Below are 12,065 nucleotides of genomic sequence, written 5' to 3'. Positions count from 1 at the left end.
GATGTGGGCAGCTAGTGAGGACCTGAGTCATCCTAAAGTGAGAAGCTCTCACTCTTCCATCAGGGTACCTCAGAACAGTTCGTGACCCATATCCTCTGACATATGGATCTGACAAGAGAACTTTGTCGACTGATTCTTAAAATGCTAGTAAATTTCAATTACAAATTTTTTAGACCAAAAATAAACTTTGAGAGGAGTTTTAATAATCTTGCTTCCAACTCTCAGCTTTTCCTGCTTTGCAAATGATTTTATTAAGCTATTGATCCTGATTATCAAATTAGACTAGGTTTGTTTCTCAAGCTGACTTGGAAGAAATCAGAATGAAATAAAACATCTATGTTTAACAACACTTTTCAAAACTGGGTAACAGTCCCTGAGATTACTTTGGAAGGGACATGGTGAAGAGGGATGGGGCCTCCCTTACCTGCTTAATAGATATTTATTGTGTATCTATTACATTTCTGCTTCTCTGGTGACTCAGTGGTAAAGAATCCACCCACCAATGCAGGAGACTTGGGTTCAATCCCTGGGTCAGGAAGATCCCCTGGAGAAGGAAAAGACAACCAACTCCAGTATTCTTTTCTGGGAAATCCCATGGACAGAGGAGCCTGGTGGGCTACAGTCCATGGGGTTGCAGAGAATTGGACACAACTCAGCGACTAAACAACAACAACAATTTTATTTTTAGGTATCAGGGACTCAAAGAATAGTGATGTATATCTTCAGCTTTCAAGAAGCACATATTGTTTGCAATTCATGGGGAGCTATTTGGCCCCTAATTGAGAGAGGGAGGAAGGTAAGGAGGGATAGGAGTGGGGAGAGAGAAAGAAAAGGAGAGCAAGAGAGACAGAGACAGAGAGAAACTATATTTCTCCATATTTTTCTTTGAAAATTAGCTTCCAATCACAGTGGCATTCATCTTCTATATATTTCCCACTGTTGAGCAGGTAATTACTAACTTGGAGGGTCTTCATGTGTCATCTCTTCAATAAATAAGGCTTTTCTGGTTTTATCCTGTGTGTTTGTTACAGTACCACCTCTACCGTGAGATTCAGTTTGATGTCCCCGAAAAGCCAGAGTTGGTGACTTTCAACACCACCTTTGGAAAGTTTGGCATTTTCACGTGCTTTGATATTCTCTTCCATGATCCTGCTGTGACCCTGGTGAAAGATTCCCACGTGGACACCATATTGTTTCCCACAGCTTGGATGAACGTTTTGCCCTTTATGACAGCTATTGAATTTCATTCGGCTTGGGCAATGGGAATGAGAGTTAATCTTCTTGCAGCAAACACACATAATGTCAGCCTAAAAATGACAGGTAATCCCTGACCAGATGAGGTTTGCAGATTATATTTCTAAATGGGGAGAAACTCATGCTTTGGATACGACCAGTTGTAATTTTTTTTAGTCCTTTGTTGGGACTTCTCACTAAGCTTGTATTCATTCACCAAAAAAAAAAAAAAAAAAAAAGAAGAAGAAAAGAACAGCTACTGTTGGTCATAATAGCTATGTCTGTGTTAAGACTTTTATGTGTATTATTTCATTTATCCTCACAACTCTATGTGTGGGCTGAGTATTACCAATCTGGTTTTATGGATTAGAAAACTGATACACACAAAAACGCAAGTAACCTACTAAAGGCATCAGCTAGTAGGTAGCAAGAGCTTCCTTGGTAGCTCAGTGGTAATATGCCTGCAATGCAGAGACCTGGGTTTGACACCTGGGTTGGGAAGATCCCCTGGAGGAGGGCATAAAAACCCACTCCAGTACTCTTGCCTGGAGAATTCCATGGACAGAGGAGCCTGGTGGGCTACAGTCCATGGCATCTCACAGAGTCAGACGTGCCTGAAGTGACTACTCAGCAGCAGTATGTAGCAAAGTAGGAAACTAAACAAGATGTGCTCTAAAACTGGTGAAGGCAGAGCAGTGTATTATTGACATGTTGCTGTACAATAAATTACTCAAAAAGTAAAAAGTGGAAGTGGCTTAAAACCACAAACGTTTGTTATCTCACAGTTTGTGTTGGTCAGGAACTTGGGAGTAGCTTGGGTGGTCATGGCTCAGGCCATCTCTTCAGGTTACATCAAGGTTTTGCCTGGGCTAAAAGTCACTTGAAGACTTGACTGGGGCTGGCAGGTCTGCTTTCAGGATGGCTCACTCATATGGCTCTTGGTAGGGTTCCTCTCTTTTTCAGTTGCTGTTGACAGGAGACTTTCATTTCTTGTCACGTGGGCCTCTCCATAGGGCTATGTGATGTATCCTCATGATATAGCAGTTGACTTTCTCCAGAGCTAGTAATGAGAGAAAGATGGAGAGAGACAGGGGAAAGCTACACAGCTTTTTATGACGTTTCTACCATCATTTCTACCACGTTATATTCATTAGGAGTATGTCACTAAGCCAAGCCCACACTCAAGGTAAAACAAATTAGATCCACCCATTGGAGAGAGGAATGATGAAGAAATTTTGGACATATTTGAAAACCACCACAATGGAGAACAGGAGGGACTGTTCTTTTATATTACCTTCCTTACCTCTCAAAGGGCTAGTGGTAAAGAACCTGCCTGCCAATGCAGGAGACGTAGGAGATGCCAGTTCTATCCCTGGGTTGGGAAGATCCCCTGGAGGAGGAAATGGCAACCCATTGCAATATTGTTGCCTGGAGAATCCCATGGACAGAGGAGCCTAGTGGCCTATAGCCTGTAAGATCTCAGAGGATCAGACACTATTGTAAAGACTTAGCATGCACATCTCAGACACTTCAGTGATTCAGTGGTTTTAATATTTGGCTTAATTTTCTGTTATGGTAATAAATTATGTTCAAAGTTTATTGAATGAGACCATTGATCATTCAATTTAATCTCCTCCAGTGGAGAATAGGAGAAGTACTTAGGTGTTCAGTGCCTTGTGTTATCTTGTAACTAATCTTGTGACATGACCATATGCTCAGTTTTGATGGGGAAACTGGGGGTGTTGGGTTTGTTTTTTGTTTTTTATAAAGACTTGTCTTCCATTCACAGGCAGTGGTATCTATGCACCACACTCTCCCAAAGTCTACCATCATGATATGGAAACAGAGTCAGGAAAGATCCTCTTTGCAGAGGTGGATTCCCATCCCCGAAACTCCTCGACCTACCCACCAGCCATGAATTGGAGTGCCTACGCCACCTCCATCACACCCTTTCCAGGACCTAAAAATTCCTTCAGGGGATTTATTTCCCGTGATGAGTTCAACTTTACAAAACTCTCTGAAAGTGCAGGAAACCTTACAGTCTGTCAAAAAGAGCTCTGCTGTCATTTAAGCTACAGAATGTTAGCAAAGGAGGGGGATGAAGTGTATGTTCTAGGAGCTTTTGCAGGACTTCATGGGAGAAGGAGAAGAGAATATTGGCAGGTAATCTCAACTCAAGTGAAAACGAGTGTTTGGGTGTGAGTAAATTCCCAGGTTAACTTTTCATATTTGTCCCAGGGAATCAAGTGCTTTTTCTTGGCTTGACTCCATGCATTGCCAGCATCACACACATACGCTTTGGGATTAATCATATGATATTTGCAGGGGAGCTAAGTATCATCTGATTGCTTGCTTTGAACACATTAAAATATTAACCTGATTTTCTAATTGACTAATGAACTAGCTTGCATATTTAAGTGGCTTCCTTAAGTAATTTTGCTGACATATCTAAATATAAAGTCTTATTTTAACTTTTAAAACTAACAATAAGTAGGGATATCATTTTTATTTTAACTGCTCTTGTAACCATATTCCTAGTCATTTCCTGCCCTTCCAATGACAAATTTTAAAATGCACATTTTTTGTATCGTGATGGCTATGCATTTGTATTTTATTATTATACTCTGTGCCTCATTGCTTTCTTCTAAGGAAACAGATATGAAAAAAAAAAAAGGTCAAAATTCTAACCATCCTTTTGACTTTAGTATTTCTGTTGCCCAAAGAGTTCCACTTTCTTGGACCAAATGCCATTATCTGACATGCCAGATGAATGGTTTATATCTGATACCAGTTCAAGCTTGTACTGCTCACTGTGGGACAGGCCAATAAATTGAGATATGAGTTGTTGTGGAAAGGAACAGTGACCTTATTTGGAAAGCCAGCAGACTGAGGTGGTGGACTAGTGTCCCAAAGAACCATCTTTCCGGAGGTAGAAGTCAGGCTTCTTTTATATTGAAAGGGAAAAAGGTAAAGTCCTGGTTCCAGTCAGACTCTGGAAGGGAAAGGTACATTTTTTTCTTCTTGTAGTCATTCATAAGTGGACCTAGTCTAGATATTCCCTATAAGCTAAACAAAAGTATTTTAGCTTATTGCATGAAAGGCACTATTCTCAGAGACAGTTCATTATGTATAATTTAAGCTTATAGACAACCTCCATTTAAGCTTACAGGTGACACAGTGGTAAAGTATCCACCTAGCAATGCAGGAGATGTCTGAGACTTAGGAAGATCCCCTGGAGGAGGAATTGACAACCCACTCCAGTAATATTGCCTGGAAAATTCCATGGACAGAGAAGCCTGGCAGGCTACAGTCCAAGGAGTTGCAAAGAGTTGGACATGACTGAATAACTGAGTGCACCAATCTCCATTTAGTGATGGACTTATAGCAAAAACAATAGAATACAAAGGTTAAAGTAAAAGAACCAGATCCAATATGGAGTCGGATTTGTTCTTTCCTATTATGAAAACTGGCTTCTTTCTTTCAATCCACTGGTTGCCCAGGATGTGTGGGTTGGCTCTTAATCATTTGCCATTTCCAATAAATCAAGTAATTGTATGATCCAAATCCCTTTAGCAAATGGAGAAAATATTTTCTTTGCTGTAAACTGAGTCAACAGTTCTAGTACAAGTAACTTAGATTCAAGGTGTTGGATTTTATCTGCATCTCTTCTACACAGGTATGCACAATGCTGAAATGCAGATCTACTGATGTGACAACTTGTGGACAGCCAGTAGAAACTGCTTTGACGAGATTTGAAATGTTCTCTCTAAGTGGCACATTTGGAACAGAGTATGTTTTTCCTGAAGTGCTACTTACTAAAATCAAGCTGGCACCTGAAAAATTTGAGGTAGGAGAATTTTAAGAGTTTCTTCATTTTATCTGTTTTTTGAAGTCAAACAAAACAGGCTAAGAAAACAGTTTCTGTTAACCTTTGCTGTGTAACAAACTTCCTCAAAATTTCATGGCTTTACGCAATAACCATTTCTTTAGCCCTGATAGTGTGGTTGGTGCTGTGAACTGGGTGTAACTAAGCTGTTCTACTGGACTAGAAGGGGCTCAGTTGATCTTGGCTGGGCTCATTCATGCATCTGCTGCTAGCAAGTGAGTTGGCTGGAGTTGGTTGGTTTGTGATGGCCATGTCTTGAAATGACTGGAGGCACATTCTGTGGTCCCTTATCTTCCAGAAAGCCTGGGCTTGTCCACATGTTAAATGAAAAAGTCCAAGAGCATGAATAGAGAAAGACACAATAGGCAAGTTATTTTCAAGTCTCTGCTTGGACCATGTTTGCAAGTATTTCATCCACCATAAGCAAGTCACATGACCAATGTAGATTCAAAGGGTGAAGAAATAAATGATGCAGAATTCTCAATGGGAAGAGCTATGAAATCATATTGTAAAGGGTATGGATAAAGGGCCGGGGCGGTTTGTGACCATATTTGTAACTTACAGCAACTAATTCTTATGTGATGACACCTTGTTGGAATAAGACAATAAGATACCTAAGGCCTATGAGTCTGAGAAACCATTCATTGCAGAATATTTACCTACAGAGTTTTAGTTTCTTTTTTCTAACATGTGAAGACAAACAGAAAATCAAATATTTATTTCATAAACCACAGTGGTCATAGCTAGTTCATCCACAAATTAAGCTGGTCTCAAATTAAAATTAAGATTCTGCAGGTTGATACCTGCTACTTAGTACATGGTGCATATACACACATGTGCATACACACACCCCACAAGTTTGGAATTTAATGTCTTCATCGAACTGTGACAAATGGTGGCAGAGTTTTAGAAACTAAAATGGAATCACTGCATTTTTTGTTTTTACAAAAGAAAAATAGGATCTACGCTAATTAGTCCAAAGCATCAAGCAAGGGAATCTTTAAAATTGCAGACTGCTTATGATAATATATCTGTGTCTGCTTGTATTATCAGATTGGAATATGTCATATTTTGTAAAAATGTTTAATTCTGTGACACCAACAGTTTAACATACAGCGCAGCCTTAAGGCTGGGAAACTCAGGGAACTGGAATCCTTGGCTGCCATAGAACCCAGTAAGGCAGAGAATCTCAGGAGCACATTGAGGCTGGAACAAAAACTTTGGTGCCGCCTGTAGAAAACCATGATCAGATCTGATGTAAGAGATCTGGAACTGAAATCCAATTGTTAAAAGTTGATAGCCTGGCACAAACATGTGTCGATAAGTTGAAATTATCTGCAAATTCAAGGAAGTGAAAGGAGGGAGGGTAGGGTTCACTCAGGTAAGCTTAGGAAGACATGGGATCTAGCGGTATGTGTGCACTGTATCTTGCAAGCCTTGCCATTCATTTCATTTTTTAATTACAGCATAATTATTTTACAATGGTGTGTTAGTTGCTGCTGAACAACGAAGTGAATCAGCTATATGTATACATACATCCCCTCCCTCTTGGATCTCCCTTGTCACCACTCATCCCACCTAGCTAAGCCTTGCCATTTCAACTGAGCACACAATCTAATTTTCTGGGTACTATTTTGAAAAATTTTCCCCATGCCATGTACTCTTAGACTTGTATCTCTTTGAGGAATTACTCCAAAAGAGGACAGAACATTTATCTCACAGAAGAGTCTCATCCATGGGAGAAAGACAAAAAACTGTTGGCGTTTTCCGGATCACGTTAAAGTTCCAAAGTCTGAGATGCCATGTGACTATCACTCTGAACCACATCAATATACTTGAAGAAGCAGGTGGTGCTAGCTGATGAGAATTTTAAACTTTTCCTCACAAATGGTTTCAGGCAGTAGGAAACAATGAGAGAATAAAACAAAATAGTAACTGGTTAAGCACTTAACTCGATACTGTTTGTTGATCTCAACTCAAAATTCTCAGAATTAGTCATGCTACCTCCCATCCTTGGACACTGGCCCTTTATTTTTGGATAGAAGGAGGAAGGAGAGGGAGGGATTGTATCTACCCTGGCTCAGATGGTAAAGCATCTGCCTGCAATGCGGGAGACCCAGGTTCCATCCCTGGGTCGGGAAGATCACCTGGAGAAGGAAATGGCAATCCACTCCAGCACTCTTGCCTGGAAAATCCCATGGACGGGGGAGCCTGATAGGCTACAGTCCATGGGGTCACAAAGAGTCGGACACGACTGACTTCACTCTTTAAATTTAGCACTTACAGAGACTCCCCTGGCAGTCCAGTGGTTAAGACTTTGCACTTCGAATGAAGGGGACATGGGTTTGATCCCTGATCAGGGAAGTAAGATCTTGCATGCTACATGGTATGGCCAAAAATGATACTAAATAAATTAGGCACTTACATTATATTTATCATTTGGGGCATATCTCATCTACTGCAGCTCATTTGCAAAAGGAAGAAATGAGATACACTGTGTGTTGACTCCTCAGAGCAATAAAAGAGGCATTTGTCTGCTGGCAAGCAGGGGTTTGGTATAACAGTTCCTTGGAGGATGTTTCCTAGTTAGGGTACTGGTTTTCGTTTCACAAGTGTAGATTCTCTGTGGCATGACTTTCCCTGAAGTTCATCAGGTTCTAAGGAATAGACACTAAGTAAACACATAAGATAGACAAAAGGAAGAACCAACTAACCAAATGAACAGTAAAAAAAAAAAAAAAAATATATCAATGATCAAGAATTTTATTTTTTAGTTATTCTTTCGCTGGAAACTTTGCAGATCATGTTAACTTGCTGATCTGTTAACTTGCTGTTTCTAGAGATATCAGTTCTAAAACCATAGATGACAAGAGTTTTATAAGAGTCACACCAACCGTGTTTTCCTGAGTGTTTCCCCAGTTTCCCTGGTTATGGACTCTCCATTAACATACATTTTACACATTATCTTGAAGATCACTTCTGCAGAGATTTCAACACATTTACTTCTTATCTTTTCTCCACCCCTAGTCCTAGCTAAGAGAATGAAGTGTTACTAACCACGACTCTGGGAAACATTGCTTTACTATTTGGCTCAGATGGTAAAGCGTCTGTCTACAATGCGGGAGACCTGGGTTCGAGTCCTGGGTTGGGAAGATCCCCTGGAGAAGGAAATGGCAATTCACTCCAGTACTATTGCCTGGAAAATCCCGTGGACAGAGGAGCCTGGTAGGCTACAGTCCATGGGGTCGAAAAGAGTTGGACAGGACTGAGCGACTTCACTTTCACTTTTTCACTGGTATATTATCAGAAGTCTGGTCTCGGAAACTAATTATATAAGTTTGTGCAAGTCAGTTCACCTCTGAATTTGCTACCTATAAAGTGGGGGAATATCTTCCTCACTGATTTGGGAATGCATGTGAAAGCACTTGTACAGTGAAGCATTGTACTAGTATCAGGATGTATTTTTAGTTAGTTACCTCAGAAGGTTTCCCTAGTTAACCATTTATCAACAACTAGAGGAAAATGTTGCCAGAATTAGGCCACATGTACTGAACATAGTGTAAGTATAGGTCAATGTGCAGACAGACTGGAGGAGTAAGAGACCAGGTCCCATTGTAAATCAGAGTCTCTGGGGGTGAGACCTGTATTTTTCCATAGTCCCACATTTTGGTGGGTTGCTTGATTGATTTGATTTTGGTGGGTAAGAACTACCAGTGTAAGAGAATAATCAAAAAGATCAAATTATATTGAGTATATACTACTTAGGAGGTCAATTAATTATACAGTATATTTTAGGAAAATTTGTAACAGGAAACTAGTAAAAATGCTAAGTTCTAGCTAGAACCTAAGAGACAATCACTGATATGGAAAAGTTAATCCCAAGGAAGTTAACATAGACACGATTTTACTATATTAATGAAAAGTCACAAGAAAACTAAATATTTGTGTTTAACTTGTTTCAAACTTTCACCCAACTATAATTTGAAATATACCTTTGGTATTTCATTTTTGTTCCTTTAACGAACAATTTAGTAAACAAGGAACAATTTAGAAACAATGAAAACTAACTACCAACAGTTTGTGCATTTGACAGCTTGTTAGTGAGCTGTGTTTTTATGTTTATGTGTCACCACAGTAATTATCTTTGAGGATATTTAGCTATTTTCTACTTCTAGTTATGAAGCATCTAATTTCTTACCCTCTAAGTTCTTCCCCCATCCAAATTGTCCTTTCCACAACTGATAAATTCATTTTCTTTATTTCTTGTTCTGTTGTCTGTCTATTTGTGTTTCTTTCTATAAATTCATTTTCTTTATTCTTGTTCTGTTGTCTATTTGTGTTTCTTCTTGTTCCATTATTTTCCATACATTACTCCCTTACAGAGAAGCCTCTGTGACTTCACAATTTTTGCATATCTAATCCTTGCTCTTCTTTTAGATCATATGGTTTAGTCTTCTCTTCACTAACCTTCAACTAGTGATGCACTATAAATTGTAACAAGCCACTCTCTAAGGGAGAAACAAAGCTCTGATTTGTGGGATTTGCCAATTATCATGGTATAAATACTCTTACCATGATCAATTTCAAGAACAGCCATGCTTAACAACCAGCTGTCAAAGTTCCTGGAGATTTAACAGTCTGTTGTTGTGAGCTTACATACCACTGCACTGGTCTCTGAAACTAATTATGCAAGTTTGTGCAAGTCAGTTAACCTCTGAATTTCCTACCTATAAAATGGGGAGAATATCTCACTGCTTCTAACCAAATGGCAATGAGAAAGCATGCACGTTGTTTAGCACACTGTGAGTCTGGGGAAGGCCACCCACCTCACCCCTCCCAGCCCCTGCCACACACACATATTTTTATTTATTTATTTTAATTTTTTAAATTTTATTTTATTTTTAAACTTTACATAATTGTATTAGTTTTGCCAAATATCAAAGTGAATCCACCACAGGTATACATGTGTTCCCCATCCTGAACCCTCCTCCCTCCTCCCTCCCCATACCATCCCTCTGGGTCGTCCCAGTGCACTAGCCCCAAGCATCCAGTATCGTGCATCGAACCTGGACTGGCATCTCATTTCATACATGATATTTTACATGTTTCAATGCCATTCTCCCAAATCTTCCCACCCTCTCCCTCTCCCATAGAGTCCATAAGACTGTTCTATACATCAGTGTCTCTTTTGCTGTCTCGTACACAGGGTTATTGTTACCATCTTTCTAAATTCTATATATATGCGTTAGTATACTGTATTGGCCTATTATACAGAGTGAAGTAAGCCAGAAGGAAAAACATATTTGTTTTAGAATGAGCCTTTGCTGCTTGATTTCCACTTGGCACAGTCTTCCATAATACAACCCCAGGGAGAAACTCCCAACTGCTCCTCCTTGTAGCAAGTTGTTTCCCAATTTGGGAAGCTGACCAGTTCAGCTATTCCCTCTCAGACTTCCTAAGCACATACCTACTTCTCTTGCCAAGATACTATTATACTGATTTCTCTCTTTATATTTGGAATCTGCTCAGTTTTACCATTAACTTTTAAGCTTCTTGAGGGAAGAGTGCTATCTGTACTCTTCTGGCTCCTGGTTATCCTGAATATAATTGGACTTGATAAATTTTTGCTACTGATGATTTCTGACTCTGTTAAAGGTTGTGTTACATTTGATTGTGTAAACTCAATTATTGAACCTTATAGAAAGGCTCTAGTCTTCCTTACATATAAAATAGCTGTCCCCTACCCTTCCCACCTGCTCCCCAAGCCCTGGCCCCAGGCCCTTTTCCTAGTAACCTACTTGATCAACTGTGATATCTAGGATGGTTTCAGAATCATGAGTCTGCTTGTAATGTATATTTTAATTAAGTTGGCTATACTCTTCCCACTTTTTCTTTAGGTACTAGAAGATGGGCGTTTGGTAAACAAGAATGGATTATCTGAGCCTGTCCTAACAGTGTCGCTCTTTGGGAGATGGTACACCAAGGACGCACATTCCATCTCAGGCGGGACCAGCAACTCAGCAACAGCGTACCTGATGATACCCACATTATTAATGATCATAACCTTGCGGGATGCTGTGATGGTGTAGAACATTGCTTTATCATATTCATTGATTCATCTCAGATTTACTAAGAAATATTGAATGACTAGCTCACTAGTATAGACCAATGATTTCCAAATATTTTTTCTTCATCAAGGATTATTTTTAAGGGCTACAGTAATTTTGCCTCTTTTTTTGGCTATGCTGAAATGTCACAGTATGGTATAATGGTATGATTGATGTTTGGGCCAGATGGATGTGGATCAGATCCTGGCTCCAGCCTTGTTTGCCATATAACATGTGTCTACTTGTGTGTCTGTTAGCAGGAGCAGAAGAGATTCAGGGACATTTTAAATGTAATGATGGCCTTGGAAGAGAGCAGTACTGATGGGAATGAGGGGAACTGAGAGATTTATGACTGAATTCCATTTGACATTAAAGACAATTTGAATTTATTCAGTTTTCTGTGCTAATGATTGTGGGGGTGATTTGCTTTCTAATCAGATGGAAACAAACCCATTGGAATTCCACTGGAAACATAAACTCCAATGTTTAAGTTTATCTTAACAAAAAAGTTGTTTTGAGATGTTCTAGAAAAACTAATACCCAGTCCAGTTTCTTGGGTAGTCATAGCTCCAAATAGTCCTACTTAACAGCTATGGTTTAATTTAAAGTCACAAATACCATAAAACAAAGACCATGACAGTTAATAGTAACACTATTTTCAACATTGAGTAGTCTGTTTTTAGTGATGGGGAATGTACATGTATGTAAATATTCCAAAATCATCAAAACTGTATGCTCTTTTATCTCTTCATAAAATATAGACCATTTCAGATTTGTCAATTTTGCTTGAGGAAGTTAGACATTATGCAATGGTTTTGTGGTGTGCTTTATGATGCATG

The 12,065-nt window shown here is 39.4% G+C and overlaps 1 protein-coding gene across 2 annotated transcripts in view; it reads left to right on the top strand.

Annotated features, from left to right (window-relative positions):
- The window catches only part of VNN2 (vanin 2), a 31,395-nt gene extending 19,780 nt beyond the window's left edge, over positions 1-11,615 (top strand). Inside the window, exons 5-8 of one of the 2 annotated variants that reach the window (XM_059889774.1) lie at positions 1,032-1,320; positions 3,023-3,396; positions 4,910-5,080; positions 11,017-11,615. In XM_059889774.1, the coding sequence (XP_059745757.1) occupies positions 1,032-1,320; positions 3,023-3,396; positions 4,910-5,080; positions 11,017-11,208 (1,026 nt within the window). In that variant the 3' untranslated portion in view covers positions 11,209-11,615. 2 annotated transcript variants of the gene reach the window in all.
- Positions 11,616-12,065: the final 450 nt, after the last annotated feature.

The sequence above is a fragment of the Bos taurus genome, chromosome 9, assembly GCF_002263795.3.
Source record: "Bos taurus isolate L1 Dominette 01449 registration number 42190680 breed Hereford chromosome 9, ARS-UCD2.0, whole genome shotgun sequence".
Lineage (NCBI taxonomy): Eukaryota > Metazoa > Chordata > Mammalia > Artiodactyla > Bovidae > Bos > Bos taurus.
This window is presented reverse-complemented; position numbering and strand designations above follow the sequence as displayed.